The sequence below is a fragment of the Lates calcarifer genome, linkage group LG10, assembly GCF_001640805.2.
Source record: "Lates calcarifer isolate ASB-BC8 linkage group LG10, TLL_Latcal_v3, whole genome shotgun sequence".
Lineage (NCBI taxonomy): Eukaryota > Metazoa > Chordata > Actinopteri > Centropomidae > Lates > Lates calcarifer.
Window position 1 is genome coordinate 7828945 of NC_066842.1, and position 27295 is coordinate 7856239.

Here is a 27295-nt window from a genome sequence, read left to right on the forward strand (position 1 = left end):
CAAGAAAGTTTATCTGCAGTTCTGTCAGTTTCAACTGAAGAAAAATCAAAGCACTGTGAAACAAAGGTATAGAATACGTCAAAATATACATTATATAAGGCATTTGGGATATGTAATATTAGATAGTACAACGTTGTGCATTCATTCCAATATGATGAATACCAGACACCAAAAAAACATTGGCTCTGTTTGCTATTGCAATGTTCCTACACTTCCCCTGTGTTTTATATACATCCATCATGCCAAATGAATTCCTATTTGCATCTGGTTTCCATACTGAAAGGGAAAGGAGATGAATCTCAGAAGGGATTACCTAATGAATTCAACTTTTTCATGTGGCCTACACTATTCGTATATATGTGTATAAATAAGTGTGTGTTACCTGAACACACACAATGTGTTTGACGGCTCATTAACCAAAGAAAAATGTCCAGTTTAGAGAAAACATTCTGATAGAGTAATATACTTTTACTTTATATAAAAATGCTGGACTGATATGATTTTGCGGGGGAAAACAGGAATAAAGGTTAAATAGAGTAAATATGTAGAGATGTTTTGGCTGCTCAGAACATTTTTAATAGATGTTGTCAACTTGCAAATGTATGTTTATTAAATCAGTTTAGTATGATTGACATTTTTAAGTTGACGTGTTTATTCTTAGTCATATAGGCAGGGAGCCACTTCTTCTTTAAATACCTAAGTACACCCTGAGGAAACAACCTGTTGCAGCCAAACTCCTGTCTAACAGTCAGATTCTTAACTTACTGAAGCTTGTGTATTTTAGCTGCTAATTACAAATGGGAAGTTTAGGCCTCTGTCAAACGCTATCTGATTATGCCGGGAACCTGTTTTTCCCTATGGTCCTCACAATAGCTGGCTTAATTTCTGAACATTCATGGCATTTGTTGCCATTAAACAGGGTAAGCAGAGAGTCCAGTTATAGCAACACAGACTGTGAGATTAGTATCTGATCTGATTCCTCCCTTGGCCTCATTTGCACTCTGTAGCAAAAACTGTAGTTGTCAAGTGTACAGAAAGTGTCACTACTGCCCTCTTGTGGTGAAAGTAGGGTCATTTCAATGTCAGCAGGGACACAGAATTTACACAACCAAATGGTTTTAGTCCTGGCAGTGACTAACAAAACATTATCAGCCTCCTCAGATATATGACAAGATCAAAAATGGGTTTGACTGTAAACTGTTTTCATGCAGCACTGTAACAGCTAAAAATACAAATATGCCACATGCCCACGAAACAATTCTGGACAGCACCTGTGGAAAATGTTTAAATGGTTCTTATATAAACCCTCAATGTTAATGTCCTATCACTTGCCACAGTCTCTTAAGGCACACAATTTTAAACCAACTACATAAAAAGGCCTTTTAGCAACAGCTGTAAATCAACATAATGGCTCTACCATATAGTCCATATCACAGTTTTTGCATGTTTTACTACTTTTTGCATGTCCATTAACTACAAATCATAAATGTCTCTCTTGACTGCTGAGCACTTTCCAAAGTAATTAAATACTGTGGAATTTAGGTCTTTTAAAGCGGCAGTGTGGCAGTGTGAAGTCAACTTGTTGCAAAAATAACAATACCAGTTTAATAACTTGGCTTGATCATGTGATATGATAAAAAGGCTCTAGAAAAGCTACTAAACTGACTTTGTGATTAGTTTGCTTTGTCTGCTGCTGTTTTCTAGTTCAAGAAAGAACACGCAATCTTAACTGCTAAGCCAACAGGGACGAGAAATCCTTTAAGGGGTCAGAAGGATCTTCACATCTGCAATTCCACAACAACTGTAGAAACTCCATATACTGAGGAAGACTGTATGATATGATGGGAAACTCCAGAACAGCTACTGAATGTTGTAAGGCTGACTCTGATGTGTCTTAATCTGGTAGTATAGAGACACATTTCTATCATAGTGTGGGGAGATAACATATATAAAATATACAAGTGAAAGGTTAAATTAATTAATGAATATAAATAATTTTAAATACTCAGGAATTTTTCCAAATATTTTTTGGTGGGTAGTCAAAAATTTCTAAGGATGTACAGAGCCAATTTGGACTCATTTTTTTAATCCTGGCTACCTCCCTGCCTGGAGGACTGTAAAAGTTAATTCAAACATCTTAGAAAATATATGACTCAATTTGAGAAATGGTTGGCTGTAATATAAAATAAGTGATTTGTAGTCAACAGGTAGGGTCCATAAAGCATACAGAACATTTTAACAGGCACTAACAGATATCACAGAGGGTGAGAGTCACACTGTGAAAGCCATATATATATTGACAGAGATATACTGAAACTGTATACTTACATATCATTGTGTTCAGTTATAGTAAGCTATGAAAGTTAATATAGGGACACATAATGTTTATATACACAGGTCTTAGAAGACATAAGTTATAACAGCTCTTAACATCTATAGTAAAACAGCCAGGAGAAAGACAATATGAAAAGTTTATAGTCTGTGATATATGTTGCTCCCTTGGCAGCACTGCTTGACATAAATTTCAAAGTGTTCTAATGTTGCGATCACTGAAATGATTTACCAGTGGATTTTCAGAATCTCTTGTACCATTGGTATTAGTATTAGTCACTCAGAAACAACTTCCACATATTTGACAACCCTGGTAGGCACACAGTGAGAATCTAAAGTGACATATGGTTCTAATATATAACAGAGTGAAGGCTGGGGAGATCAAACTTGGCAGCAATACTATCACATCTGAAAGGTCTGTCTTTCTAAGCCAAGGTTTGATCTTACACTGAAACAATACTGAGTGACATTAAGAGATTTATGTTGCTCACTTTGACAGTGTACATAAAAGACAGGAGGATAATGACAAGGAAGCATTTCACACTTTGTCATCAGATCACGTCAGCAGACTGGTGACTCATCAGTTCAGTTTGTCATTAATTTAGTAAGGCAACAGAGGACAGTGTATTTTTTTTAGAGCATGCAGCTTGTTACTGAAAAAGAGCACACTTGATCAAAACAGTGTTCCACCTGCTTCTACCTCATGGAAAGATGCATTAGGTGCCAAGAAATAATCCATTTGCAAGAGGAGAGAGGTGAATGAGGCAGTTGGTGAGTGAACAGATGGTATCTTAATGCTTGAATGTGACTAAAATGCAGGCCATAGCTGTAGTTTCAGATTAATGTCATACTGCATTGCATTAAGAAATAAAATTCACAGTGGATCCTATGTATGGATATTTTTTTACAGCATGGAGTCTATTAATCTACAGCACAGTTGGAAATTTGGTAACAACCTTCAAATATGCATGTATGGTTTACTTCATCTTGCAGAATAGAATGTCAAAATCATGGATGTATTATGGTCAAACTGCATTAGTTAGAACAAACAGCTGAGTATGGCAAATGAGAAAATGACTCAAAATTGTTTATTGATTTTTATCTGATCAATATTTCAAGAAACTTGACATGAACAAAAAGAGTGACTGTTACCAACAGTCATTATTAGAATGTGAATAAGGTATTTAGAGTTAATCAGCATTTTAAAAAATGTGATAGCACCTCAGTGACGTTATTGCCTACTTTTCATGTCTTGGAAAACACCATTGGGTTTGATCTTCTTTAGGGTGACTTTGTCATTATTACTCTCTGACTAATACTTTTAGGCCTTCGACTACAACCTTTATAAGAATTGACCACTAAAACATACAATTTTATAAACTTTCACATCACATTTTAAATTTTGAGGTACATTTACCTTACTCAACCCCCCTACAGTGCTAAATGGTTTGGCTTAGTTGGTTTGGCGGTGCATTATGGGTGACATAGTAAACGTTTGGTAGGTTCGCCGAATTTCGCGTAACACTGCTCTTCGTCACAACCATGCCCTGGCGCTCCCGCGTACGTACGTGTGCCCGCGAAGCGCTTCATGTTCCGGAGCTGAAAGTGCAAAAAGGGCTCGATCCCCAACACGTGAACTGTAGTTAAAGTCCCTATAACGTCTCTATTGTGGTTTAATATTTTGTGTTGAGAACGGTGATTTTAAAACAGCTTCACCTGTCCTTTGTTAGTTAAATAATATTTTAATTACTCGCATCTACACGCCGCCCTTTGCGCTACAGCTAAGGTAACTTTTAGCTAACATTAGCTTTGAATGTGTAAAATACACCGGTAAAATGGCATCTTTTTCCAGCTAATGCGTCAGTGGCTTCAAACCAACTGTTTTGCGAACTTGGTTAAGTGGAGAAATTAGTTTCTATACATTAAATTATAGCTTTTTATGTTTGGTCTGGACGTGTTAGCCTGCACGGTATAACCACTAGCCAATATGCGGCTAATAATAGCATCTGAGATAAATGAGTTGCCATGATTTAAAAACGGTTTTATCCTTTAGCGGTTTTATCACTTCACAGAAATGCTTACTGCCGTGCGGTCTATGTTGTCAAAACTGATATCTCCGTTGTGGAGGACTGTAGAGGTGGATAGAAACGGTGCTTTCTCCGGTACAACAGGTAAATGTAATTTTTCTACGAAGTTTATCCAGGTGAAGTTCACTAGATTAAGGCCATGTCTAAACCATGGCAGTACCAACACACAGATTTGATGCCATGCCGTTTTGGGCCATATTTCTTTTTGTGGTCAGCCATGGAGGATATTCGCCACCTGCGGGGCAGTGTGGTGACCCAGCTGTGCCTAGACTATGGCATGATAGACGATACAGTCTACTTCACCAGCGGAGAGGTGTTGGGCGGGATGCCACTGAAAGAAGGGGACCTGGTGAACTGCTTAGCAGTAAGAGATAGTGTCCAAGGGGGATGGAAAGCTTTAAGGGTAAGTAACCTGTTCTTAGTTAAAGCATTAACTTGCAAACAACATAGGAGTTATGTTCACAATGTGTCTCTTAAGTTGTGTTTTTTTTTACTGTGATAAATTTCTTATATATGAACCCTGTTTATCAAGTGCCAGAATCCTAATGGTGATGTACCTCTTTTGCTGTCTTGTTCAGAGTTGACTGTAGCAAGAGTTGACTGAGCCCTATGTGAATTTAACCTAGTGCTTATTCATTGTTCCCACTACATACAGTGTTTCAGTAAGAAAAAAAAATGTATTCATAGTGAGCCTTGTCAGACACAGACCATTTAATCCTGTCATTTAGGTGGAGAAGAGTGCAGACGCTTGGGAGGATGGAGGAAGAACCTCCCTAGAAGCTGACACTATGCAGCTGCGGCCTCTCATTGGCACAGTCACATCATTTGATGGAAATGGCGGCTACATAAACCAGACCACATACTTCCCACGCTACAGTCTTTGGGAAGGTACCCCTATTCACTGTACTTCACACACTAAAATCATGAGCCTCTTGACCCCCATGAAGCTTTGCATAAACTTACTCTGTTGCATACAACCACAGTAGCCATTGAGACCCAGACAGCATTTTTTGTCTGATTTAAGAGCCACCTATATTTTTACAGTTGATGTTTGGTTAGCTCACGGACTGAGAGTGGATTAGACAAACTCACAGCCACACCAAAATTTACAACCACTTGGCTGAAGGCTGATGTTAACTTCCTTGCCCGCTGGCACACTTAGTGTATTTTCTGTCCTTTCTCTTAGGTTATGAGCCAATGAAAGGTGACTGGGTCCAAGCAAAATATTTTATCAATCCCACCCAGTGGACCACCCAGGCGCATTCTGTGGCCCCTTTACGGTATTGTCGCCTAGACCAGGTAATTGCATCATTAAAAGTTTTAGGCTATACCTACTCATTAGACTTTAGTGCTTTTTATTGCTTCAATTGTAAAGGGGATTGATTTTGATGAAGTGTTAATACTTCAGTGCTACTTCATGTTGTGCTGATCCAAATGAACAAGATTAAAACCGAGTTATAAATCTGAAGACTTATTTCATTCCTTTCACCTCCTTTGAATGATCCCCTGCCCCCAGGTGTGTGTGACCAGTGTGTATGGTAATATTGGAGTGGTGGAGGACAGTGTGTTCTTCAGCCTCAGCTCTCTGCTGCTGCCTGCCCACTACCAGCCTTTGCCAGGGCACCTGGTCAACCTGGTAATGGTGGAAAGCAGTCAATCTTTCTACAGCTGGAGGGCCCTTTGCATGGCACCCTGTCAGAGGTATTGGCCATGGTGTTTGGACTTGTATCTTTATAGGACTACAAATACTAAACTTTTTCTTTTAATTAATCCTTTGGTTTATGAAATGTCTGAAAGTGAAAAAAATGCCTGTGACGGATTCCTAGTGTGATGTCTTCAAATGGTGTTCAGTTTTCTATGTTTGCTCAAATTTTGATGTGGGTGATACAGATTAGTAATTTGATGGCTTTTTAAAATTATTCTTGTTGCAGTGTGACTTCTTCTACACCTCTCCCAGAGACTGATCTCCAGAGCATCTTGGAAAACAAAGGAGAGCTGGATGTAACAGACTATGGACAGTTTGGGGATGTAATGATTGGGGAGAGACGAGAACTGGTGCTCTGGATACAGTGAGTGAACAAAGAAGCAAGAAAATATTCACATTCTGTGTGTAAAATTAAGAGTGTTTGTTTAATCTTGGCAACTTTCATTAAAACTTGTGGTGCTGTACATCTTTTGGAAGAAAGATGTATAGCAGAGAGAAATTAGTGGGATAATGAATATCTTTTACAGAGCAATTTAGCACAACATACTGTAATGCATAACCTTCATCTTTCTGTCATAACAGAAATAAAGGTTCAGAGACCCACATGTTGAAATACTGTGACTTTGCTGGCTGGGATTCAGAAGAACAGTTCAGCCTGGTTACTGTCAAAAGGTCTGCACCACTGACACAGAAACAGCCTTTGCAAGAAAATAGCTCAGAGTCTGGGTCTACTCTTGACTCTTCTGAAAAACAAGTCTGCAATGCAAAAGAGATAGACAGAGAAAACGGTGAAGTGCTGAAGGAGAATATCCATTCCCCTGGTGTAAGGAGGGAGGAAACAGAGCTGGATATTCCACCAGGAGAGAGACTGTCTGTTGTTGTAGCCTGCCAAGCAAAGTAAGTTACTTTACAAAATTCTTGTAGTGGCAGTAGTATAAATAACAGAGGCAGTTGTAGGCGTAATCGATCAAAAAGATGAATGTAGAATTTGAAGTTTCTGGCATCATTTCTGTTGGGGCCTGCTGTCTTGCCATATAAAATGAGTTCTACCTACTGAGGTGTCAAGTGTCTCTGTGAGGCACTTGTTAGTATGTTGTCTGAACAGCTGAATTCTATGTGTGGGAAATTTGCTCAGGAGCCTGGGAAGCTGTGCCGAGCTGCTGTTGCTGCACTTCTCTTCTTTCACCATTGGGAGGCGCCTGGATGTCACAGTGGGCAGTGAGGAGGAGAATCTGCTGCAGCCCTCTGTGCCCTACACTCCCTGTGATGCCTGTCCGGTCCCAGTAATATCTACTCACGTGATCACTGTCTCTGCTCCAAAAGAGCAACCAAGGTATCAAATCAGCTGATTCCATTGATACCTGAGGAAGAGCACTGAGCTTGAAATGTGTTGTTTACTTGTCAGCCAAATTTGTTACAGACCCTGTGTGTTTTTTTTTACATATGTGAATTATAGTTTAAATTAATATTCTCTTTTTGCATGCCAGGTGTTTCTTTGCATTTGTCAGTATTTTAAAAAATGAGATAATATTTTTTTTTAGTTTGATTGACTTGTGTGTGTCTCTGAAACGCAGGCTGTTATCACCTCTTCTTTTACGCTACCTTTTCCACCTCCAGGCTAACTAAGCGGCGGCTACCAAACTTTCTACCGAACTACCCAGTGCCCCAGGCTCTAAAAGATTGTGTGGAGGCACAGAGCGATGTGTTGGTGGTTCAGCCTTGCCTAGGAGAGGTGAGCATGCTCATGATCAGATTAGCTTACATCATAACAAAGGAGTAAAGCTCTGGGTCTATTTAGAGGATATAGGTTGGCACAAACTTGGTTTTGAGGGCTCCTGTTCTGTGTTTTACCTCATCCTTAGGGAGGGAAAGAGACAAATCAAAATTTCCTCCAGGAAATTGAAATATTACATTTCCCTTCTCCTACTGTGTCTGTTTGCCTAGGTGCTGTCACCGTCCAACATGCATTCACGCTTCTCAGCCCTTCTCTGGCTGGAAGAGCTTCATGCAGAGAGGGAACTGAGAGAATTCACAATAAATGGTGCCCTTCTCAGAAAGGGAGCTGTTTACCTGCACTTAGAGGTCCTTGGGTTAGCTGAGGGCAGACCCAGTCTCAATATAGGTGAGGTGGCCTCAGATATCTGTCCTCGTTATTGCAGACATTCATCTTAATAGAAGTCTTGACAAGCTTTCTCTACAGGTGACAGAATAGTGTTGAAGAAACCACGGTGTGACGGTGTGATAATGGAATATGTTAGTTATGTCACAGAGGTACAGATATATTTAATACTTTGAAGCATCTTCTATGTTCTGCCTAATCAAACATAAATGGTTCTTGCATTAAGATTTAATCTGATTCTCTGTTTTGACACAGATCAATGATGAGGATGTGAGTTTGAGAGTGAACTCAGAGTTTCAGCGTAGCTACCTCGGAGAGCCACTTGATGTGGAGTTCTCTTTCAACAGGTGAGAAAAATCAAATCTTAATATCATCTTAAATTGTTTCAATAGTGCTTTTATATTTCAACCAGCCATAATGTGTCATTGTTGATCTAATTTAATTTGTTAGTAATTTCAATATTTTGACTGCTTGCATTTTCAGAACAACGATGAGGCGGTGTCACTGTGCACTTGACCAGGCGAAACAGTTTGGCGAGAGTAAGCTGAAGCTTTATTTGAATTGCTTCAAGTCTTTACAGCATGTGTATACAGAACAGTATACAGATAATCAAATGAGTCAATTCTGAAATTATATAAAAGTTAATAAAAAACAATGTGTTTAATATAGTCCATTCCTTATAAATATTGTGTATTTGTTGATAATCAGCTAATTCTATTAGAGCTTAAACTCTTAAGAATGAAGTGTACATCTGGTGCTCTTTATTTCAGCAGCAAAACAATGTGATAAACCATCCTTTAATGAGAGGACTCTCATTGACAGTGACACAAAACTGGCTCCAGAGGGTGCTGTTTATATCTTACCTCTCTAAACTGTTGTAATTTTGTCATTGTTGTGCAGTTCTCTTCCCCTCTAGAGTGACTCCTCAGACCCCACAGTGGACAGGAGAATGGATAGATGGCCAAAACAAAACGGTAGAGGACAATGAGGTGAAAGAAAGAATAATAAAAGACTTTAATGTCTGGTTAGTTTAGTTTTTGATTAAGTGTAACTGCATCTGAAAACCAGGGTGCAGCCATGGAAAATGGAAAGGTTTCAAACATTTCCATCGACATGAAGTCAAAGGCCACACAGACTAAAAGTACAGGTACTTGATTTTCTGTTTATTTCAGCTTTGGCCTTACATATCCGATAACACTGCAAACATCAATAACAAATGTGTATTTGCCTGTAGATGGTACACTGACATCCAAACCCATCCCTGGCAAAGGGCACTTCTTTAACCCCAACCTGAACCCACCTCAGAGAGAGGCAGTGAAGAGGATCCTGGCAGGAGAGTGCCGGCCGACTCCTTATGTGTTGTTTGGACCTCCAGGCACTGGAAAGACAGTCACCCTCATAGAGGCCATACTACAGGTGCATACAGACAAGCACTAAAGAATATACTCCTAGCTTCTAACCATGTGATTTAGAAAAAAACTCTGAATTTGGTGATAATGTGTATATTAATAATAATGGCCAAGTTGATAAATCCAAAAACCAGTCTGAAAATATGTGTGCCTGTCCAGCTTTCTTCCTATTCTGGTCCCCTGCTTGAGTGACTCATAAAGTCTTTCAACCTCCAGGTTTACCACTTTCTTCCCAGTAGTCGGGTACTCGTATGTACTCCCTCCAACAGTGCCGCTGATCTCATCTGCCTCCGCCTGCATGACAGTGGCTTCCTGCATGCCGCAAGTTTGGCCCGCGTCAACGCATCTTGTAGGCAGGGCGAGGTACTGATCAGTAGCTTGGAAACAAAATTCACTGCATTTTACAGTATACAGGAACGTGGGTCACATTATGTATAATCAAAGGGAAAATATGCACGTTGTGGTGTGCAGTAAGGTCTGTGCAGATGCCATTGCCAGCTGGTTGGGCGGTACAGTTGTCAGTAATCCTTTTTAAATAATAGATGAGGTTGTGGTAACATGCTCTGCATGCATCTACCTTTAGTACTTTGCTTTGTCATCTAAAATTGTGACTGTGTTTCTCCTTAGTCAATCCCAGAAGTGCTGAGACAGTACTCGAGGTCAGGAGAGGACATCCGTCACGCCTCTTTTCACAGGATCGTGGTCAGCACCTGCTCCAGTGCTGGCATGTTCCACAATATAGGGCTACCGTAAGGACTGGGCTGCAGTGGGTAGTGGATAAAGATTAAAATTTTCTCCCATTTTTAGACTCAGTTTATTAACTGTGATTTTGTTTTTACTCAGGGTGGGACATTTTACCCATGTGTTTTTGGATGAAGCTGGCCAGGCCACTGAGCCAGAGTCCCTGATCCCTGTGAGCCTTGTATCAGAGAGAGATGGACAGGTCAGTACAAATTATGCACACTGACTATATTCAGACCTTAAAGTCCAGTATCCAGTGCCTTTTGTCTTGTGTACAGTACAGCACAGTTGATATCATATTTGGATTACACATGACTTTTAAGCAACTCCTCTTAAAAAAATTGTGGATGATTTTAGCAAAAAGCTTGATTAAAACAGAAAACAATGAACCTTACTGATCACTGATGACATGTTTGAGCTTTCTTTATTAAGAATAACTTTTATATGTGCCCTTGCCTGCTTAGATAGTGTTGGCTGGTGACCCATGCCAGTTGGGCCCAGTAGTGAAGTCCAAACTGGCTGCTGCCTTTGGCCTGGGGTTGTCTTTGTTGGAGAGGCTGATGGCAAACCCTCTGTACTCCAGACAGGACTGGGGATACAACCCTAAGCTGGTTTGTGCACTGCATTCAAAAATCTATTGTGTGATAATTGTGTCTTGGAGAACACCTGTATGCACTGTATGCATAAGGAACCTGCTTTTTTATTACTACAGGTGACTAAGCTGATCTACAACTACCGTTCTCATGAAGCCTTGCTCATGCTGCCTTCCAAGCTCTTTTACCAGGGGGAACTGTGTTTTAAGGCCCCCACGGCCATAGTGGACTCCCTCTGCCAGTGGAAAAACCTGCCCAAAAAAGGCTTCCCTCTCCTCTTTCATGGTGTCCGGGTAATGAAGACTACAGAAATATATCTGCACTTTTGCAAGTCTAATCTACTGTAGAATAGCCTATTCTTTCTCATAGATTGAGTATGCCTCTACACTGAGTTACCAGTTTAATAGTTGCATCTATACACTCTAATCACATCTAATATTTGTTAGGATTATAATGTTAATTCAGGTTACTGGGATATTGAGCTCCTGCAGTAATTTTGCTCTGCTGTAGGGCACAGAAATGAGGGAAGGTAACAACCCATCATGGTTCAACCCAGCAGAGGCTGTGCAGGTGATGCTCTACTGCTGCCAGCTGGCCAAGAAGCTCTACAACCCTGTGGATTCCTCTGAGATTGGCATCATAGCCCCCTACAAGAAACAAGTAAGACTGCACAGAATAGTTGGGAGTGAATCTTCATCTTTTTTATTTAAAGCAAAAACAAACAAAAAAAAGACAAATTCATTACAATTTCGAATTCAGCTCCAGTGCAGCTTAAATGGCTTTTCTGCTTCTCAGTGGTCTGTGTAGACCCTGAAATGTCCTTGTTTTATATCACTCTACAGTGTGAGAAGATTCGAGTGCTGCTGGGTAAAGTTGGCCTGTCTGACATCAAAGTTGGCTCTGTGGAGGAGTTTCAAGGACAAGAGTTCCTGGTCATCATCATATCTACGGTAGGCAAAAACAGAATTTAGGTCATTCTGAGGTGACAAACATCAGAATATGCTTTCTTCTAAATTAGAGGTCCATTACTGATTTGGATGGAATCAACTTTAATCAAGTGCAGGTTCTGTACAACACATTAGTGGTGATGTGTATCAAAATTCCATCTGAATTAAATTTTTCTGGCTATGTCCAGACATTTTTGTACTAATATCAGTTATAGGTATGTTTGTAACTGCAATTTTTTTCACTTTTTATTTTCATTCATTTTCCTTATTCACAGCTTGCATTTTGTCTGTCAATTCATCCAGCCTGTGTAGAGTTTGAGGAATGACTTCAGTTGTCCTCTAGCAAATCCCAAAGTGTTGTGATGTTTCACTGTGTTGATTTGATTTAGCATATGCCAATACTCCTCTTCAAATCTTGTAAAAAATGCTAAATAGGGCTTGGGTCTGCTGGGGTCTGTTGACTGTGAGGGTAAAGGCAGGCAAGATAGCAATCATTGCTGTGTTTTTTCCCACTCACAGTCAAATGATATGTGAGCAGGATGTTCACATGCATTAAAATTTCATCCAGGCATTTAAAAGAAGATTAAAAAGGGGATCATTTCTAAATGATGTATTTATGAAAAACGGATATTAACTTAGTAACAAAACAGCTCCTATTTATCATAACAGTCTTTATTTGTACGCTGAATGGTAATTAATGTCTTAGGTTTGAGGTTAGCTGCTGAGATGCCTGAACTATATGGACCACTGCTAGTTTTTGAGAATTTCCCCATTGTGGGACTAATAAAGGATTATCTTATCTTATTCTTTATTCTCTCTTCTCTCCATTCTCTTCTTGGCAGAGAAGACTGTAAAAAGTAGCACACTTTGCATCACATCAAAATCTGGCACTTTTACATAGGAGTCTGTGTGTGTGTGTGTGTGTGTGTGTGTGTTATATATATATATATATATATATATATATATATATATATATATATATATATATATATATATATAAAGAGAACCTTGACATTATGGTCATCAGTGATTAGAATTTGTGAGGTAAACCAACAATACAGTAGCATTTTGAATGTCTTCAGTTAAAATAAATGCATTTTATAATGCAGTAACATAAAATTACACATTAGGGTTGCAATAAAGAAATAAAAACTTCAATGTAACACTTTTGTTACAATAAAGACTTTACAATATCCCTTATCATCCATTTCAAATTAAGAGAGAGTCCATGGAGCACAAACATCAATTATAACCTTCCCATAGTTTATTCCCTTTATTCACTCTCTCATAATATAGGTGCGCTCTAATGAATTGGTACAGAGTGGTGATTTGCAGAGTGCGCTCGGCTTTTTAGCCAACCCCAAACGCTTCAACGTGGCCATCACTCGTCCAAAAGCCCTGCTCGTCATTGTTGGAAACCCTCACATTCTCATCAGGGTAAGTGACAAAACACTTTTGATCCTAGCTCTTATAAAGTATGTTTTTATTGATTCAAGTGTGTTATACAATACATCCTGCCTACCTAATGTTTTAATTTCTTTCCAGGATTCATGCTTCAGGGCTCTACTGCAGTACTGTTTCATCAATGGGGCATATCTAGGCTGTGACCCCCCTCCCTCCTTAAGAGACTCTCAGATGTATGTAAACTGATCAGCCATATGGTCTTTATTCATAATGGATATTTACATCTAGTGGTCACTTTATTTGGTACACCTGTACAATCTAATGCAATCCAAAACAACTGTTCCTCCATAAAGTTTCCTTTTATGATGCCTGATTCCTGTTTTTTTTGACACTGTCAGTTGTTATATGTCTCAGCATTAAGGTCAAAGGTAATGGTGGTGTTTTACTGGGCTGCCTTAGATTCAGATATATTTAAAACATTATAAACACCTCTCAATAAGTGTAAAGTACAACACCATCTTTAATGATATTTGACTTGCACATTTCTGACAATGTCATAAAAAATTGAACTTTATAGTCCTTGTCAAGGAATTTATAGCAGAGCTGTTGTATTGAATTGCAGTAGATTTTACCGGTGTAAGAGTTACAGCTGCTACGAAGTGTATGATATAAGGCTATACAGGACATGTAATCCAAGTAATTTGGAGCAGACTTAATGTGACTGAAAATGCACAAGGAACTAAAAATTAACAACCAAGAATATTAACAGCCTCAATCAGTTTTTGACAGTAACCCACCTCTTTTTTTCTTCCACAGAGTTTCAGAGGAGTAAAGGAGCATGTGTTAGAAGATGATGTTATCATGGATGTTGTGCCGCAGCTCCATCAACCTTGACTCTTTTAAGTTTTTTTCCCTTCACATTTCCTCAGCTTGTCTCTCTGTTGACTCTTTGCAAAGTGAAGTGAGAAATTTCTTGTTCCTGAGAAAGCCAAACGGAGTTCCTCCCCAGGATAGAAATAAAGATGATGCTCGTGTACACTGCAGAATTAGTTCTCTGTCCTTTGATTATTAAGATGATGTGCTTGACTGTGCGTAAGATTTTCCAATTAAGCAGTCACAGATTATTGGTAAATTATTGTTAACTGCGTCATAGCAGTTCCACTGTGGTCATTTGCCAAGACTGCACAATAATGCTTGTAAAATGATTTGATTGGCATTGGCCTGATTTTTAACAGCAGAATTTCCGGTGCTTTAGAGTGGGCTCTTCGTTGAGAAATAGAAATTAGATACAAGACGACACTTAAACTTTTTATATGTTGAGTGCATTACCCTGGTTTAGCATACTGAGTCGATCTACAGATGTCTGCAGTTACCAGGGGCCAGTTGTCTGCACACCTCGGCGTGGCAGCGTCTGCCCATAAGGCCCGGAGACTGGATGTGACAATTGAGTGCTACTGACAGTCTGCACAAGGACTGTCAGTCCTACTGGAGCCCAGCAGGATGGAGAGGGGGGAGGAGGAGGAGGAGGAGGAGGGGGGGGGGGGCAAAAAAAAAGAGGCAAATGGGGGTTCAATCTCTTAAGTTAATGAGTCTCTTACGTGCAGGGAGGAGACAGCTTTTATCTGAGTTTGCTGTGCTGCAAGGGAGCCCAGCTCAGACACCCAGCCCCCCCTTCCCAATCACACTTTTGTCTTTGATGTATGTCTCAGGTGTTTGTTCTGCTGTCCCATTCTGCCAGTGGATACTGTACTGTAGAAGGACAAACAACCCAAATTGAATTTACATGCCATTAAGTGTGGGCCACAGAAATTATTTTGTACAATAACTTAATCTAGAAACTGACATGTTTCCTAGTTGGATACTGGAGCACAAATTTTAAGGTCTTCAGATGATACATTTTAAAGTAGTACTGTTGTGACTGACTCTGCTCTCAGAATATTTGAGATATCCCTTTAAAAATTCATTATTTTGAACCAGAAATAGCCCTCACATTCCTTCCATAGTGTGCTGTTAGTGATGAGTTGTTTGTTTCAACATTTTATGGAGATAAGATTTGTTTCTAAACAGTCTTGCTTCTCTGCTGGTCAGGTTAAGAAGAGACTTTTTTAAATTCACAATTTAAAACTGAGCTCTGCAATATTGTAGAAATAACTTGTGTTTTAGAATGGATTTTCCCTGTAAGAGTAACTATGCCTAAAAAAATTTCTTATTAGTAAACTTATACATACCAGTCATCACACATAGAATATAGTAAGACTAGTTATTTTATCTGCAGTTACCTCAAAATATGCCTCAATCCTACAGCCAGAGGGACCTCTTTCTGAAATGAAATAAAAACTATGAAGGTTAATGTGTTATTTTTGTGGTGCAAAGACAGACTGACAATGTTGTAATTTTAATGTTGGTGCGTTTGTCCACGTGTATGTGAATTGGAGCAGGATGTTGTGCAATAGCAAAGATGCCAATACCTGAATTAAGATACCTTCTAAGATAGATTGTTGACTTTGTTTGGGCTTTTAAAAAAAAAGATTTTCATCTACCTTTTACTAGCCAAGTATTATTTTGGCTAGAGCGTCTGCTGGAGGTCTGTTTGACAGACAGGTGCCCATCTATTCAGCTCGTACTCACCTTCTCATTAACTGGAGGCAGGGGCAGGCAACACATTACCAAGACAGACACAGTGTCTACAGGGCAGCCATTAGGCCCAACAACAGACCCCTGCTGGGCTCCTGGCAGGGGGAGCTTGTTAAATGTGTGGACCTATTGTTCTCCCAAATTGGTCTGTGACTCTAATTGCCCAGTTAGTCCCCTCTTATGGGCTGTACTCGTCTACCCGAACTGGAACCAGCCTCCACTCATCAGATCAGGCTGTAAAAATTGGCTAAGCTGGGGATGATGGAGGGCTCTGGCAGCAGACAGGGCTGGTATACAGTCACAGAAGTGGGAGTAGGGCCAATCAGAATAGACCTTTACTATGGCATGTCTGAAGCCACAATGACCATGACAGGCTGGGTGGGATAGAGACCTCTGATTCATGAGGGGAAAGGCCCAGAGGCATCAACCCCAGATATACATCTTAATCTGGAGACAGACGACATCCAAACAAATACGATGATGCTGTAATGTAGCTGGGTTGTTGGATTAAGAGGCCTAAATACACGAGACAGAGAGAACAAGACAAATTAGCACTTGTCTCTGCCCCTGGTCTGCATCTTAGGACAAGATCTCTGATCTCTTGAATGGGATGTTGGCATGTCAGGACTGAATGTATAGGTGTTGCATGTTGCTCTGGTTATGTATAGTATTAGATAACATCCAAATAAAGCACATAAAATACTTATATCTGCTGCATCAAAATAGAGATTTTTCAGTTCACAGGACAGATCCTCATTAAATGTCTTTATGTTCTTAGGAAAACATCATGCTTAAATTGCATATACTCATTTTAAACTGTATAAGACAGATGTTGGCATTTTCTATGAGACCTGTGTACAGTAGCAGATGCAGAAATTTCTTTGCTACTGTTGCATTGAAGAGATGAGCAAAAGAGGAGGGCTAATAGCATTTTGCACGTGGATCTGAGTTTGTGTTATTGGCAGATCAAAGCCAGGTGAGCAGAAGAGACACCACTTTGCTAATGAGAACTGGAGGCTCTGCCAAGAAAACCCTCCAATTAGGAAGCAGGAACACATGAAAGAGACCAGCAATATGAGGGAGACTGCCTGTCTGTCTGCAAAAACCTCAGATTTCTCTCTAAAGGAACTTTTAGAGATGGATTTGGTTGTGTTTAACATATCAGCCAGTGGAAAAGAAGTACTTATTTATTTTTTTATGATGTAGGGAGTGGAAAAAAATAACTAGCACATCATTCCTTTTTCAGGTAAATGTGTCACTGTTGCAAACGCTGCAAATATTGCATGCCAAGTAGCATTACTTGTCAGCCACATATTGTCACTTTAAACACCAAGAGTTATAGTTTTTAACTTTTGCATGAGGTGTCCACATTATTTTTCCTACCTCCTAGACTATAAATGCTAATGAAGCAGATTCAACCCTCTGTGACTCAGTGAAAGCTGGGCTGTGATTGCCCATTGCCCCCACCACCACCACCACCCCACACACACACACACACACCCTCCATCTGCTTAATGCCCCCCTCTCTGTCTGCAGTCATCACAAAACAAGCCGTTGTCTCCAAACACATCGTCTCTGTGTCTTTGATAGGTAGTTGATAACAGACTTACAGACTGATGGGGCTGGCTGACCTTGCTGTATATAAAGCAGGCAGCAGCAGCAGTTATTAAGCCATTCAGGGACAGAGGAGTCTTGTGACAACAGGCAACCTCACTTAAAGCTCATTTTTCTATCTCGTGGATTCTCTCGATATTGCGAACTCGTCAGTATGGCTGTATTCTTCACTGTGGCTCTCATGGCTATGGCATCTCCTTCAATGACATTTGACATGGGTCAGTCCACTCGTTGCGTCGCCATTCCCAACCAGATGAAGGTCTGCAAAGATGTAGGATACTCAGAGATGCGACTGCCCAACTTCTTGGGCCACAGCAACCTGGAAGGCGAGGTGGTGCCTCGTTCAGAGGACTGGAGGCCCTTGTTGCAGACAGGCTGCCACCCTCAAGCCCAGGCCTTCCTCTGCTCACTCATTGCTCCTGTCTGTCTTGACACGTAAGGACATTTTACATTTATTGTTTTTACTATGTTTATCTCTGAAATACATACAAGTCCATACATTTGTAAAGCATTCATATCATCATTATTACATGAATTTAAAGTTTGTTGCTTGACATTTTCTTATTCTTTCCTTCAGATTTATCCAGCCCTGCCGTAGTCTAGTGTGTGGCAGTGAGGGACAGCTGTGCCCCAGTGCTTGCCTGCCAGGGTCACCCATGGCCTGAGGCTCTTGACTGTGACCGCTTCCCTGCTGAAGAGGACATGTGCCTTTCTCCTCATGCAAAATTTAGTCACTTTGCCAAAGGTAAGGACCACAGACTAATTATTACAATGCTATGTTCCTTATCTCCTTGCTTTTCCTTTGGCAAAATAGACATGTGCTTGCTCTTTTGGGTTGCCTATAATTACTGCACATGCCCTAAAATTATATTAAATTATATTTACTTTTTTATCACAGAGTTGCCCAAACCTGCTTGCCAACGCTGTCCTTCAGTGGAGGAGGCCCCTGCAATGAAAACAGTACTGGATGCTTTTTGCCAGCATGACTTTGGTAAGTTTCTGAATTCTTTCAGAAATTTTTGTAATGATGTTTGTAGAGCTGTCACTAAATTGTATTTAATTCTCCAACCCAGGTGATTAATTTGGTTCTCTTCTCCACAGCTGTAACTGCCAAACTTCATCGTCGTCGCCTACCCATGGGAGAGCCAGAGTTTGAGGTGGAGGGCAGGGTTGAGTTTATCCATCAGGGACCTCTGCTGCCCTATGACACCCAGCACCTACTCCAGCAATGGCTCCTCATCAACCTTCGATGTGCCAATGTCCTTGTGCGCCCCGGCCGTTCTCAGCTTTATGTGCTGACTGGTTCTGTGCAGCCTGACGGTACTCTTGCGCTCACTCGTCTCTTTCCCTGGCACAAAAAAGACATAAACATTGCAGTGGCGACTCGCAAGTGGAAGCACCATAGATGTTGAATGGACTGATACTTTGATATTAAAACAAGAGCTCTGAATCAGTGTTGGAAAGTGTAGAATTTCTTATATGATTCTACACCTAACCCTCACATGATTGAAGACAAAATCGAGGAATTTTGAGATGGTGAGTTTCTTGGCATTGGGTGTGAAAATTTGTGAAGTCAGCTGAATGGATATTGGAACAGAGCTGGACTCAGCTGAACATCAACACCCTTTGCTACCTTCAGTAGCTCACTGTCTCTTCTCTGCTCTTATAGCACACAGTAATAGAATGCACTCAAACCTGTACATAGTATTGATAAATGTAAATTGATTGTAGAATCTATTTTCTTTAAAGCTATTGGTGTATTTATGACATCTTTTTTATGTGTATGCCATGGAAAAAGATGACAATAAAATATTTGCCCTATAAAAGATACTTGTTGGGTATTTGTGATAAAACAATTTTGTTCACCATATTGCTTAACCATTTAGAGTCCTGTGGCAAACGCGCAATGAAATTCATGCAGCTCATTCATTTCACCACAAGGTGGCACACTAAAGGAGAACCAGAGCACTGGTTTTCTATTGCGCTTGCATTGTGTTTGCAAACTGGTCATTCCATAATGTGTAAAGTGGCTCTGGATAAACTGTGAAGCTGTTGAGAATGACTCATGACTGTATTCACAATAGATGCATATGGTATTGATCGTACTATGTAGCACTAATGAGAAGATAAATCACTTACTTTACATTTGAATAGCCTTGTCATTACCAGGCTAAACAGTTTTAGTTGTGGTTGTTGAACAATGGGCTTATTCAATACTTTTTTCACAATACTGTTCATTTTCATGATGTACTCCGTACACATAATGAGCTGTCCTGTACTTTAAAATAAATGCTGAATGCTTTTAAGATTCCTTATTGGACGTTAATTATCTCTATGAGTTTGTTTCATGGGACATGTCCTTCCCCTGGGGACAGATGAGTAGCACTGAGTAGCAGTGAAGTCATAGAGGCATTACTCCATATAGGGTCATAATAATGTTATTCATCACACTTTTGACTGTACTGCTAAACCAAGAGAAATACGTGGAACTGTAATAAGGGTAACTTAAATCATCCTAAGGTTGTATAAGGACAGTTACACAGCCTGCATCTGCTTTGTCTAATTTTACTTCTGAATACACTGAAAAGAAGCAAAATAAAACAGAATCAAAATAAAAGTTTTTATTACTGTAAAGTAATGTTCATTACTGTAAATTCACAAAGTGCCTGAGCCAATCTATAGTGTGTAGGATCTTTTCCGCCTGGATTGTTTTTTTCTGCTCTTGGCTGAGCAGATAACTAAGCGAAGCATATGATGTGCGTATTCCGTTAAAAAAAAAAAAAAATCACGATGTCCTCTAGAAAGCAATTTATTTCATCAGTAACGTCATCATTGTGTGAGTTAACCTCCGCAAGAGTAACTCTGACAGCAAAAGAGCTCTACTCATCATTTGGTGCTCTAGCCCAAGAGGGGAAACATGAAAAAAGGTAAGTTGGCAAGACACAACATCAAATACAAAATGTTATTTTAAAGTAATGTTATAATTTTTTGGTGGCCTAAATTCTTATTATTTTTTCTCAGTTTGGTTTGCTGTCCTTACACTGATGTACTTGGAGCTTTTTATGAGGGTAGGCACTGCCCCAATCTGTGCCTATGGACAGGCTGGATGCCATGTCCCTTCCCTGGCAGATCTCTTCGACAGGGTCATACAACAGTCTTCAAGAATGCATGGCATCTCCAGTGATCTCCATTCTGAGTTTGTGAGTTCTTTTTTTCAACTCCGATACTGACATCACCATCCATCACCGTCAGGCCCCATTCGTTCATCATCAATCATTCTTGTTTGAGTTGTTGAGTTGTGATATGTGTTTCTTTCTGTGCAGGAGCAATATTTCCTTCCCAGCAAGAACCTAATAGGTAAACGGAAATGCCACACATATGGCATACTAACACCAGACGACAAAGAGAATGCACAAAGACTGGGAGTGAGTGGTTCATATTGTTAATTTGTGGCAAATGCATGCACAGCAGTCATGTCTCTGCACCTTGTCAAAGATAATATCAAGACAATTTTTCTGTGCCTGGAATTAAAGTTATTCTCATGCGCAGCGAGAACAGCTGACAGAGGTGATTCTGAGGCTGCTGGGGGCCTGGGGTGACCCCCTGTCACAACTCTACCGGAGCATGTCTCAGGATCAGAATCAAGACTTCAACCACTACAGCTCCAACAAGGCACTGGAGATCAGTGATATGGTGCATGAGCTGAGGGATGGAGTGTCAAAAATGGCTGACAAAGTAAGGAAGAAATATAAAATAGAATTATAAATTAGAATCACAGCAAATTTTCAGTGTTTGTGAAGTGTTTTTAGATTTTTATTTCTGTGACATACTGTATGTGTCAACATGCTTTACATAATTAATTATGTGTTGTTCATTTTTCTATTGTCCACCTCAGATGAAGCTATTGGGAGTGCTTGGTAACACTGTGGGTTACATCTCTCCTGAGGGTTTGGTACCCTCTTCTGCTATTTCCTTCTATAAACGAGGAGAACTCAACTCAATGGACCATCATGACCTGCTCTACTGCTTCCGCAGGGACTCCAACAAAGTCAAAAATTATCTCCGCATCCTGAAATGCACCACCCTTCCTGGACTGGACTGTTAATAGTGAGCAAAGCAGTGTAATGTAGTAGTCAAATTTTGAACCAGAAAACAGTCTTTGTTTCTCATTTGCTTTTAACTGCATATTATGCTCTTACTGTATGTGCTTACATCCCTTGTGTGCATTTACTGTAGAGGATTATGTGCCTCTTGTAGTATTATAGTGATAGGTAATTAAACAATATTGCTTCTGAACATTAAAAGGTCAAAAAATAAAAATTAAGTAAACCATTATTATCATTTTTGGTCATCATCTTATTAATGGGGAGTGCCAACTCTACATATTTGCAGGAACAGTAGATGGTGTATAGTAGAGTGTTAAATAACATGTAAGGGTTTTGCTTCAGACAGCCCAACACAGCAAGAATAAGCAATGTGGAAATCTTGATTCACTGAAACACTTTATTTACAGCTGATCTATGCATTCAAGATCGTGAAAAAATATATACAAAATATACCAAAAGAAACTGGACTTCAAAAACAATCTGGATTATGAGAATAGCAGTGTTAGTGTAAAGCTTACCAAAACACGTAATATCGGAAAGAAAGTCTGATTTGTAAATGCAGTAAATGAATGACTCATTTTTGCCTTTAACTGATTGCAATTACAATCGGAGAGTGGGAATCTTTCCTAGAAAGACTTGTCAGTGTAATGACCATGAACCTGCTTACTGAAGCCAGTGAAACACAATAAGAGGATTGACCAAGCAGTTGAACCTAATTATATTTATGATGCATCAAAAGAGTTACATGCATTGACTGAAAAGTTAATATTATCAGTGTTAGTTTTCACAGACAGTATTCCATCCATATATTTTTAAACAACCCCCCCAGTACTGTGGCCTTTTTTGAGGCTTTTGTGGAGGTGAGAAAGTCCCTGGTTTACTTTCCACTCATTATAGCCCCTCATGTGTCCCTGACACTCTTCTGTGGCAGTGATCTCTCTGTTTTTGCATTAGTGTGATTCTGTGATGGTTCTTCCTCTTCCTGAGCAAGACCTTGGGCCATGAGCTCATCCATCGGTGAGCGAGTATTATGTACCTCCTTCTCCTTACAGTTTCTCCATTTCATTCTGCGATTCTGGAACCAGATCTTCACCTAAAGCAGAGGCATTTTAGTTCAGTTTTGTGTTGTCCACACATATATAAAACATATATATATGTTTTATATATAGTTGTATATAGTATATAGTTGTTTTTTTGGTATATGATATCTTACACATAAGGCAGATGTTTAGGTAATTCACATTCAATTACCTGTGACTCCTTTAGACTGAGATCAGCTGCCAGTTTGTTCCGGTCTGTCTTGCTGATGTACTTCTGTCTCCGAAAAGTTTTCTCTAGCTCTTTCCGTTGTTCTTCGGAGAACACAGCCCTCCTAAGGATCCCTCTGCGGGATTTTGGGCTTATATCAGCAGACCACATTCGAATATTTGCTCCCTCTGAAAGATAAATGGGAAATCAAAAAAATAATATCGTTAGTGTGTTGACTTATACTGCAATGCTAACATCTTGCTTTTTGTATAGGTCATTAATTTTTTGTCAGTGGTGGATATGTCTATCTCCCCCATGTGTAGGTTGTTACAATCAGAAAATAAAGTATAGCCTCACATGACAGTGAATAGAGAGGGAACAAATAGCAACCTAGGTAATATAGAGGTGTGGGGAATAACATCAGACAGCTAATTTATGGATCATTTTGTAGATAATTTAACATAAAGGTACAAAGTCTGACTCTGTACACAATCAATCTGTACATTTTACCATCATTACCACATTTCCTGCCTTTTCAAACCATGATGATGCCTTGTCACACTCACTTTATCACTCACTTTCAATTCCTCTCTTTCTGTTTGCCCAAATTAACAAACTGGGGGTGACTAAAGAGAGTAGAAAGCCATTTCAACTGAGAAAAAAGAGATTTGGTGACCTGTGAGGAGCAATCCCACGCTGCTTCACTCACAGGTGCACACACAACAAAAGTCAAGTGGAACAATTTATCCAATCCATTCAACGTTGCCTTTTTAATCTGTACGACAAATCTGCACATAGACCACCTCTAGGGAGCATATAAGAGGTTTGGACATGCTTCTCACTTCTCTATTGGGACTCAATAGCTTTCACTTAAATAGCTGATTACCAGGTCATTCCTGGGCAACGTGTGTGTCTATCCTAGTGGGCCAACTATAGAGCCCTGTGGGACACCAACAATAGAGCCGTTCAGTGGAAATGCCATTACTCGATGGCTCAGTGGCCCAACACTAAATCTTTTCACTTGCAGGTATGAAGCCAGTTTGTATGTGAAGATGAGCTCGAATAAGTCTATAAAAGTCACTCTTATTGAATGCTTTATGTCCTAGTCAAGAGGTCTCCAATGGGCAGGAATGAGAGTTGAAGGACAGGAGAAAGGAGGGGGGTCGGCGAACCAAGCTCTTTAGCCACACAATGGCCGGGGGATGTTCCTGGCCCAGCCCTCTTCTACAGAGAAATGGGCAAGTTTTTTGTGCTTGGCGGAGTTCATTGCTGCAGTGAAAAATTGCAGTGAGGTCGCGTGTGGATGGTGGAGTGAATGTGCCAATTGGTCACGGCCAGACTTGGCATTGTTGTGTTGCTGGGCACTGTGGGAAAGTGTCAACCTACTAAGAGGACTCAAGGGACCTGTGAGATGAGGACTTTCTGATTTGTGCCATTTTCCACAACTCTTGATAGGCATCATATGATGCAGCAACTAATAACTTCCAGTTCCTCCAGGACAATGCCAAAATAAGACAGCTGCTAGTCTTAATTAATGCTACCAGAGAACAATAAAATGGTAGTACTCTACACAAGCCTTCAGTTGTATCCTATGAAACATTTAGAGTACAATTCAATGGAAAATTAAACATTTCAGATGCAATTACAGCTTTCCTGGATGTTTTCAAATTTCCTGCAGCTTGAAAATTAAACTTGAAACTGCTGAGATTCACGACCAAACTTATTACTGTGCTGAGGGAGTACTAAGCTTTGAAACAATCTGCCTTACGCAGCAGTAACAATCCGCACCTGGTAATTATAATCTTAATATGACAGAAGACAAGATGTTTATTAGCTCTGCATATTTGCGCTAGTAAAAGTCTGTATTTGCAAGTACAAAAAAGGGGGCCCCAGGGACTCTTAAAAGCCTTGCAACCTACCCCTCTTCCCATCCTGAACAGCCGTGAATGGTTATGAATAGAGCTGTGCAGAGTTGAGCGGAGAATTAGCTCTTTGGCATTGCATCAGTAATTAGCTGTGGAGAGCATGGGAGACCCTGCTGCTAATGCTTAGAGAGTAGCTGAGGCATTGCTGATGAGGCATAAAACACTCACTGGAGAAGACAGGAGGGGGGCTGGACCCACCGCAGCATGCCAGCAGATACTGCGGGCTCCGCAAGAAAACACTGCTCGGCACACCTGCAAAGAAAGATAGGGACAGTCATATGTGGTCATGTGATAGCCAAGTGTGACATGTATGATCCTCAAGGAAATATACCTGGATCACTGCCAATTTCGGAGGGCATTTTGAATCCTACCTTGCATAATTTTAACAGCTGTAAGAGGATAGATAAAAAGAAAACAGTAGTGCTAAGCTTTAGGTGATGTACAGACTGAACCTTGAACTTTTAAATTTGATAATTAAATTAATTTAATTGCTAAATTTTGCTTGAAAACTACCTAGAGATGGAAAGAAATTTACTAATCCAGTCTGAAAATTAATTGCTTAGATAATACTTTGGCAATAGCAATGAACACTTTGTGATTAGACAGTTCGCATATTAAGTTTGTTTGTTTTTAGTACTTTAATTGAAAAAGTTCAATTTCCTTTTCCTTAAGATGGCAAAATATGTGCAGTCATTGTTATTTCTGACCAAGAGATTATTGGATCAATTTGTGAATTAGAATGTTAATTTTAACTAGTTATAGATTTTTTGTTTTTATATTTCAAATAAAATTTTGTTACAATTTATGACACTTTACCCAATACTTAAAAAAGACAATCACAAAATCTTTACTTCAGTGCCAAGCACTTAAACCTCTTATATCAAACTTCATTAACATTTGAAAGTATTTATGCTTATTTTTGTATTTATTTTATATTATACTTGCATTTTTAATAATTTATGATGTAAAAGAGGACTTTGAGTTTTTCTTTACTATGTTAGTTTACAACAGTATGTGGTGGAAAATTCAGAGATCTCAAAACAGGAAAATTACACAGTTTAAAAGTTACTGGGGATTAAATAATCTTTGCTACAAATTTTAAAATAATCATTAATGGCAGTGTATCAGTGACTCATGTCATGCTTAATTATGACATCTCTTACAACATTCCTCAAAGATGCATATAATCTAACAAACTTTAACTTAAGACCCATGAATGATGTCCAGCCTAAAAATGTTTGAAACTTGTCAAACTTGACAATATTTATCCAGTTATGAAAGAAGAAATACAATATAACAGTTTAGTTAGAAATAAAGTATAGCATTGTGACCTTGTAGCTTTAACACATTCAAAACCCTTGACATAATCCAAATATATTAGATTTTGTTTAAAAACTCTGCTTGTATATAAAAAAAATCTGTTTACCCGAGTGTGGCAGAAGTGGTCCCAAGTCTTTCACCTGCTGTGGACTCTGGGCCTGACTTTGGTAGGCTCCCTGCTCAAGGCCCCAGCTTCTCCTCGGATGTTCACATGCTGCATGTCTTAGGTGTGTACCCGTTGTTCCTTCTGAATGGGCTGAAGATGCCTGAAGCAGATTGTCAATGAGAAAACTCTTTCCCGAGCTCCCGAAGCCTGGTAAAGCAGGAGGAGAACCAGCCATATTCCTCCTGCTGCAGCTCTGAACTGAGACCATCCTGTTCACACAGTGACCTGAACGCTTGAGTTCCCTCTTCAGCAGTCACAGCTCAGTGACACTAAATTCTCCTTTAATCCCTTCTTGAGTGACCAGGCCAACTTCATTAAACTCTGAAGAAAACAAAAGTTCTCTGCTCTTCCTCTTTTGGGCCTACACTTTGCTACAGGGCTGTACCGTGATTGGCTGAGAGGCTCTAATGTGCTTCTCAATTCAGATAAGGCTGGGGTCCTTTCTGGAGTGGCAGAAGGTGGGTCTGGCTCATTCATTATGTCAACTAGCCTATTAAATGATAGACACCAGAGACAATGAACTGCTGGCCAAAGTTTAACATGCACCAAACAGTCTTCTCTAGTAGTAAATAGTTTTCTCTGTTCTCCACACTCCCTCAGCGCTCCATTGTGCCTCATACAAACCCCACAGCAGTTCATTTGCAATGTGTTTTTTTTCTGTTTCATTTCAGAAACATTGTTCTGTGAGGGTTTTAATGGCAAAATGATCCAAAAACAGACAAACATTAGTGTGAGTAAATAAGGGTTGGCAAAATAATATAATACAATTTTAAGATGCGACATTTTCTCCTCAAAGATCACAGTAACAGTGTGAGAATCTAGAATCTAATGAAAAAAAAAAAACTGATCATTTTTTCATTTAAAAAATAGCACCGCCTAATGTCACTTTACACTGCCTTGGGAAATGATTTTGGTTTCTTAAGTTGTATGCAATTGCATACTAAGA

General features: G+C 39.7%; 3 protein-coding genes across 5 annotated transcripts; 2 read left to right on the forward strand and 1 right to left on the reverse strand.

Annotated features, from left to right (window-relative positions):
- The first annotated feature begins 3791 nt into the window (after positions 1-3791).
- On the forward strand, positions 3792-14401 carry mov10l1 (Mov10 like RISC complex RNA helicase 1). 3 transcript variants are annotated; one of them, XM_018684613.2, is made up of 27 exons: positions 3792-3891; positions 4404-4502; positions 4634-4821; positions 5147-5306; positions 5605-5717; positions 5935-6119; positions 6350-6487; positions 6706-7020; positions 7259-7456; positions 7741-7855; positions 8068-8245; positions 8324-8394; positions 8498-8589; positions 8726-8781; positions 9143-9231; positions 9311-9389; positions 9477-9658; positions 9868-10014; positions 10279-10400; positions 10495-10594; positions 10857-11003; positions 11105-11278; positions 11496-11645; positions 11828-11935; positions 13229-13369; positions 13478-13569; positions 14153-14401. In XM_018684613.2, exons 2-27 carry the CDS (start codon positions 4406-4408, stop codon positions 14166-14168), a joined length of 3453 nt encoding a protein of 1150 aa, XP_018540129.1. In that variant the 5' UTR covers positions 3792-3891; positions 4404-4405; the 3' UTR covers positions 14169-14401. The 3 variants fall into 3 exon arrangements, with proteins under 3 accessions (XP_018540129.1, XP_018540128.1, XP_018540132.1); XM_018684612.2 differs by having other exon boundaries at positions 3810-4117; XM_018684616.2 differs by having other exon boundaries at positions 3810-4117; positions 9143-9216.
- Positions 14402-17741: 3340 nt separating this feature from the next.
- Positions 17742-21689, forward strand: szl (sizzled). Its single transcript, XM_051073257.1, is given in 7 exon segments — positions 17742-18019; positions 18162-18186; positions 18188-18314; positions 20657-20784; positions 20908-21009; positions 21134-21319; positions 21480-21689. Coding segments are annotated over 7 exon segments (1032 nt in total). The 5' UTR covers positions 17742-17765.
- A 378-nt stretch (positions 21690-22067) lies between these two features.
- Positions 22068-26709, reverse strand: dbx2 (developing brain homeobox 2). The gene is made up of 4 exons (XM_018684475.2): positions 26290-26709; positions 25032-25115; positions 22942-23126; positions 22068-22783 (listed from the first exon to the last, which is right to left on the reverse strand). Exons 1-4 carry the CDS (start codon positions 26555-26557, stop codon positions 22592-22594), a joined length of 729 nt encoding a protein of 242 aa, XP_018539991.1. The 5' UTR covers positions 26558-26709; the 3' UTR covers positions 22068-22591.
- Between the last annotated feature and the right edge of the window lie 586 nt (positions 26710-27295).

Excerpts from the sequence above, each read along its gene's own strand:
- mov10l1 (XM_018684613.2), top strand. The coding sequence starts at position 4,406 with ATGCTTACTGCCGTGCGGTCTATGTTGTCAAAACTGATATCTCCGTTG. Across the intron at positions 10,015-10,278 it reads CATCTTGTAGGCAGGGCGAG|TCAATCCCAGAAGTGCTGAG; the intron begins GTACTGATCAGT and ends GTTTCTCCTTAG. Across the intron at positions 13,370-13,477 it reads ACCCTCACATTCTCATCAGG|GATTCATGCTTCAGGGCTCT; the intron begins GTAAGTGACAAA and ends ATTTCTTTCCAG.
- dbx2 (XM_018684475.2), bottom strand. The coding sequence starts at position 26,557 with ATGGTCTCAGTTCAGAGCTGCAGCAGGAGGAATATGGCTGGTTCTCCT. Across the intron at positions 23,127-25,031 it reads CCCCCCTCCTGTCTTCTCCA|AGGGAGCAAATATTCGAATG; the intron begins GTGAGTGTTTTA and ends TTTATCTTTCAG. Across the intron at positions 22,784-22,941 it reads TCAGTCTAAAGGAGTCACAG|GTGAAGATCTGGTTCCAGAA; the intron begins GTAATTGAATGT and ends CCTCTGCTTTAG.